Source organism: Camelina sativa, chromosome 11, assembly GCF_000633955.1.
Source record: "Camelina sativa cultivar DH55 chromosome 11, Cs, whole genome shotgun sequence".
NCBI classification, from domain to species: Eukaryota; Viridiplantae; Streptophyta; class Magnoliopsida; order Brassicales; family Brassicaceae; genus Camelina; species Camelina sativa.
Genome location: NC_025695.1, coordinates 9,801,568 through 9,807,998, shown reverse-complemented (window position 1 = coordinate 9,807,998; position 6,431 = coordinate 9,801,568). Strand labels below are relative to the sequence as shown.

General features: G+C 27.1%; 1 protein-coding gene and 1 pseudogene across 1 annotated transcript; both read left to right on the top strand.

The window, feature by feature from the left end:
* Window positions 1–1,041, top strand: part of LOC104727795 — a 12,713-nt pseudogene extending 11,672 nt beyond the window's left edge.
* LOC104722652 lies at window positions 5,609–6,382 on the top strand (the record flags this gene model as incomplete). The annotated part of the gene is made up of 1 exon (XM_019231810.1): window positions 5,609–6,382. A coding segment is annotated over one exon (747 nt), but the record flags the coding sequence as incomplete, so codon positions are not given.

Sequence of the window (6,431 nt, the reverse complement as noted above, 5' to 3'; positions counted from 1 at the left end):
TCTAGGATTTAAAATTTAGAATTAAAGGGTTTTGTACTTATTTGGTCTATGTTGTGTTATGGATAATATGCTATGGATAAAGATCTAACCAAATTTATGTATGTATATTTTGTATGAATAAACACAAGTAACTATCTATTAACAATACTGCAATTGATTATCCACTTATAATTGAACAAATGTTCAACGACTGATGGATACTGTATAATCTAAAAATTCATAAAAAATATAGCAATATGTATCTTAAAATGTAGAAAATATATAATTATAACATATTTTATATAAATAAATAGAAAATTTCTTTTATGATAACAAATAAATATATTTTACTTTGTTAAAGTGTTAACAACAAAAAAGAAGAGAAAAAGAGAGAAAAGAAAGAGAGAAAGAGAGATAAGTTGTTAGTAAGGGCAAAAATGTAAAAGGAAAGTGGACACATAAACAAAAAACTTGGAAAAGTATACCATGAGTGGAAAGTGGGTTTTTGTGACAATATTTTAGGAGAAGGTGGGTGTGAGTGTCATTTTCCCTATATATTAGACTCGTAGTGGTGAGAGTTAACATCCCAAAACAGAATCTAAATAGAGAGAAACAAGTAAAAAGACATGGCAACCCCCCAAGTTCATTGACCGCAAGTTCAGCGGGAGCAAGGCGGCCAAAGATGAGCTATATTTGGATTGGTTTAGGGATCGCTTTTTTATCAGAAGAACTGGGTGAGGCATTCTATCGACATCGAAATTTCGACATTGGAGGATGCATTTGAAAAATGGAAGAGCTTCTCTGTAATGCCACTCCATTAATTATAATTGAAGCTTCAGTCAACGACGTCAATGGAGTCAAGTAAACGGTCAATATGGATCTTTACCTAAGTCTGTTACATATGCTATAATAATAAATGGGTGTTTTCTTGATCTGAGATAAATCATGAACACTTACGTATTTGTAACCAATATCAATATTGGTGTAAATGTTTTATCATATTTGTAATATTTCGATGTATTCTACTTTTCGAAAAATAAAACTACTAAAATTGGTATGCTACCATTGGAGTAGATCTCTTAACTGATCTCTTAAAGTATATCGACACATATATACATGGTTCAAAAGCAAGTTGAATCTGATTCGGACTGAATAAGAAAGAGATATTTTGTTTCTTGTATATTAATAACTAAACAAACAAACAAAAACGGAGCACGTCCTAAAGCTGTCTTGGCTTAAAAGCATGTTGAATCGTATTGAACTGAATCATCATAGCCAAGAGCACTTCCGGAGACCAGATCGTTGGGATTCTTGTTTAGTCATCTTTTGTCGTATATCTTACAGACTTACAAGCTGAAAATTAAAGAAAATCTTAAAATTCCAGAGACGAAAATTCAGTTTAGCATATGTTCAGAAAAAGGACAAAAACTCATCAGTACAATACTACAATAAATCAAATATTCTAAAATTTACAACAATATCTGATCATTTGAAACTTAAGAACAGTACTACGGAAAACAAAAAAAGAAAAAGAAAATTACTTTCTTTTTTCCTTTTCCCTTTCACCTTAGACACATTATTATTCATATTTACTAGGTTTTGAACGCTAGTTTATTTGATATATTTTGATAAAATCATATATGATTGATGACAGTTGTGAAATATTAGCTTATATAAAATTTTAAATTACAATTAATTGGTGAAAACTTTACTTTTAAAAATATAAAAGTCATTTGTGTTAAAAATTCAAATCTGATCAAAATAATCATAAAATTAATTGGACGTCCATAAAAACGAAACAATTTTGATAATCATGAAATTAACTCGTTTTCATATTTAAATGATCGCTACCACCTATGTTTTCGTGTTTTTTTATTCAATGTTTTTTATTTTTCATATTTTTTCTTGTCATTTTCATTGTCAAAATTTGTGGTAATTGTCATCGTTACTTTTACCGTCTGGTTCTTCGTTATACTCTTTTTCTTCTTCTTCCTCGTCAACTTCTTTACATTCTTCCACTGAAAAACCTTTTTTTTAGACTACCACACAACTTGTTAACCTATCAAACTCCAAGAACAAAATCATTTATTTTCTAATAAAATTTGGGAAATTCAAGAAGACCAGCATAGTCAACACATGCATCCAATTATTGATAATTTCATCCACATACTTATTTGGTTTTAAATCCAAACGTTTAGAAACTTCTCAAACCAAAATCTTTACTTGGTTTATAATATTTTAAAAACATAATAAAATATACTAATAATTATTTATTTAATATGAATCATATGATATATAGAAATATGAGTACACTATAAGAACATATTAATTATAAATAAATAGTATCAATTATATTATATCATCAAATAATATCAACCGTATTATATTATCAAATAATTGTAACCGTATATAACCGTAACCGCTTGAACCAGAACCGTATTTAAACGTAACTGTTTAACCGTTTATTAAACGGTTATGGTTATGGTTAAACTAAATTTCTAACCATAACCGATGGCTAATAAACCGTTCCCGTGACAACCGTAACCCTGGTCATGCCTATGTATATCTAATAAAACATGTGTGTTTGTCGTCCATCTTTCTTTTTTAAACCCCAAAACTTGACTCAAACATCAAATCAAGATCTTACGATGTCAATCCTTCTTCCTTAGACCCAAAAATAAAAAATTAATTAAAGAATATCAACTCATCTATAAAATCATACAAAAAAATATGTTTTACATCATAAGAAATAAAAAGCACAAACGTAGATAAATAAGATAATTTATGTTTTACATCAATATTTATAATATTTTAAACTTTTAAAAGGTTTCGAAATATAAAATTTGAACCTTTTAAAAAGTTTCAATATTTCTAATATTTTAAAAATTTTAAATTTAAAAAGTATAATATTTAAAAACTTTTAAAAATTTCAATATTTATAATATTTAAACTTTTAAAATTTTTAAATATTATAATATTTTTTTGAAACTTTTTAAAGTTTTAATTTGATCAAATAAAAAACCGGATCAAACCGAATAAAACTTTTAAACTTGTACGCCTGATAAATCAAGCTTTCCTGTTCATTCGTTGTTGGAAGCATATTAATCTTATTTATACTGGTTTTGAACCATTGTCTAAAAATTTGTTAGCCGATGTGGGATATTGTGCATAGTTTTTTATTTCCATAAATTTAAAATTTTCTTTTTTCTAAAAAAATCTGGAAATTTTAAAATTGTTAATGAATGACTTGTCAAATCATGATAGGTTGTTTAAAATAATTATTTATATAGAAAATTCTGGAAATTGTATAAAATGTTAATAAGTGATATGTCAAATCCCGATAGATTGTTTAAAATTCTATGTGGACGGCTTGAGAAACTTATAGCTCTTACTTTTATTTAGTATAGATTAGCCTATACAAAATTACGTTATGCTGTTTTTAGTTTTTTTTATTACTTCTATATATATTTTTTTAATTCTGCTATGTAAACCACTAATTGGAATCAGACAAAGCCAAGAAGATGTTTAGAAGCTTCACAAATTACAGTCAACTCCTGCTCTCCTCCCACTTCCTTTTCGTTTTTCGTAGTCAATAGTCAAACACCAATCGGTATTTTCATCAATCTTTTAGATGAGTGCGTTACATATATTACCTATATAATAAAATAGAAGTACACGATATTTTTTTGTAGATTATATAATAGATATATTTATGATTTTTTAGTTATAAACTTATGACATTAGTGTATCATAATATATGGGTTAATCTGATTTTTGGTAAGTAAGGATAGTATGAGTTTAGTTAATTATAGTAACATATAAATCAATTATAGGTAACATTTAAAAGATAATGAATTTTCTCAACATAATTAAAACAAAAATATGTGGTTCTTCTTTCACATTTATTTTATTTTATATTTAAATTATTTTAATTTTTTATCTAATATATTTAGTTAATAAAATTTATGATTTTTTCTGCATATGATGTAATTTAAATTTTTTAAAACAGACATATATTGCTCAACTGATGAATAAAAAAATATACAAAATGCCCTACATCACCTAAGAAAACTAGGCAAAGATTCAAAGTCATATTAATAAAAAAGAGACCAAAATGATTCTGAATATGAATGAGCAGAAACCTTGATTTATCAGGCATTGAAATTAAAATTTTTATGCATTTTATTATGGTTCTTTATTTTAAAGAATTTCAACTTTTAATAACTTTAAAAATTTTAATGTATAACTTTTAAAAAAATTTAAAGATTATTAATATTTCAATTATTAAAACATTTATCTTTTTATAAAATGTTTAAGATATGAATAATATTTAAACTTTATAAGAAGTTCAAATATTATAAGTATTTCAAATTCTAAAATAATAAAATTTATTCAAATATTTTCAATTTTAATAATATATACGAATTAAAATATTAAATAACGGGTTATATGGCAGGACATGTTTGAGTTGATATTAACAGAAAATTAAAATATCATTAATTCGGTGCTACACGGCTAAAATATCATCTCATTATTTTGTGAACTTTTTAAAAACTTTAAAGATTACTAATATTTCAATTATTAAAACATTTAATTTTTATAACTTTTTAAGATATTAATAATATTTAAACTTTATAACAAGTTCAAATATTATAAGTAGTTCAATTTCTATAAAAAAAACTTTATTAAAAAATTTTAAATTTTAAAAATATATTTAGTTTTTTATGAAGTTTTTTTCTGCGGTGTACAACGAATTAAAATATCACACGACGGATTATATGGCTAGACATTTTTGAGTAAATATTCATAGAAACTTAAAATGTCATTAATTCGGTGCTACATGGATAAAATATCATCTCATTATTTTGTTAACAATATGAATATTAGATTAATAGACGTATCTAATTAAATCGATTAGTTAATATTGTAACAAAATAATTATTATGCGATATAATGTAGGTTAAATCATATAATTAACAATCAAAATACAATATATAATTTTAAAAACTAAACAAATCAAATAAAATTAACGAATATAAATTAATATTTTTATCAAATAATTTAAACTGCAGTGTACCGCAGGTCAAAATCTAGATCTACTAGAATAGATATTACAAAATAGACGTTATTTTTATAAGTTACACCGAGGACATGATTTACTAGCTAGGTTTACGTTATCGTAATTTAAACCCGAAAAACAGATTGTTTAACTCAATATAGTATGTCTAGAGATGCTAATTACGTAAACCTTCGACCACTGGATTTGTTACATGATCTCGAGTTTTAAAGAATCCTTGTGGTTTTGTGTCGTGACCCCAAAAAAAAAAAAAAAAATTGGTGTTTGTCCAGTCTGCTACATAAACAAACACCAATCACATCAAAGATTAGAAGAATCACAATTTTAAATGTTTTACTTTTCTTAACACAAAAGAAAAGAAAAAGAAAAAATATGATTAGAAGTTTCGCAACACTAAAGTCAAATCATCCCACTTCACATTTCCTTTGTCCAAGTCAATAGGTCAACGTTATTTATTTTTCCAGGCAAACGCGTTACGGAAAATTACAAACGGAAACACTAATACATACATATTATATATATCGTAACTTTTAAACCTCCAAAATTAATTTTATACACACATTAACATACAAGAAATTTGAGTTAGCCATGGCTGAGTCTAACGAGGATCATAAGCCTTTAGCCCCACTTTATCTCACTACCCGGAGTGACCAACCAAACGAAGATCAGTACCACCAACACGACAAAACCAAATACGTCCATTCACATGCAAAACTCATCTTATGTTGTGGTTTCATCGCATCTTTAGCTATGCTCATCGCAGTCACCTTGATCGTCCTCTCCCTCACGGTTTTCCATCTCCATAACCCAAAACTCAAGGTCGACTCCATATCAATCATCCAACGTTTGGATTTCGTCAACGGTAAAGTCAACACGAACCGAAACGTTACAGTCTCAGTCAATATCTCATTACATAATCCGAATCCAGCATCGTTTAAAGTGAATGAAGTTACGCTTTTGTTTAAACACGGTGAATCCGATGTAACTGGGGAAAGTATTCGAAGAAGTGAAACTATTCCGGCGAAACAGACGGTTAAGATGAGCCTGACGGCTGAGATTGTTACAACCAAGCTACTAGCATCTGTTCCAGGTTTAATGGAGGATTTAAACGGAAGAGGAGTGGGACTGAATAGTAGTGTTGAAGTTAGAGGTAAAGTGAAGATAATGAAGATTTTCAAGAAATCTGTTCATCTTATAAAGGATTGTTCCATGATGATGATGATGAACAATTCCTCAATGGTTACATTACTCTGTCTCAGAAGAACACATGAGATGACTGAAAAACATGTCCAAATCTAAACAAGATTAAATTTTGTTCTACGCTTATTTATAGATGTCTGTAAATACCAAATATGAAAAGAAAGAAATGCATTGT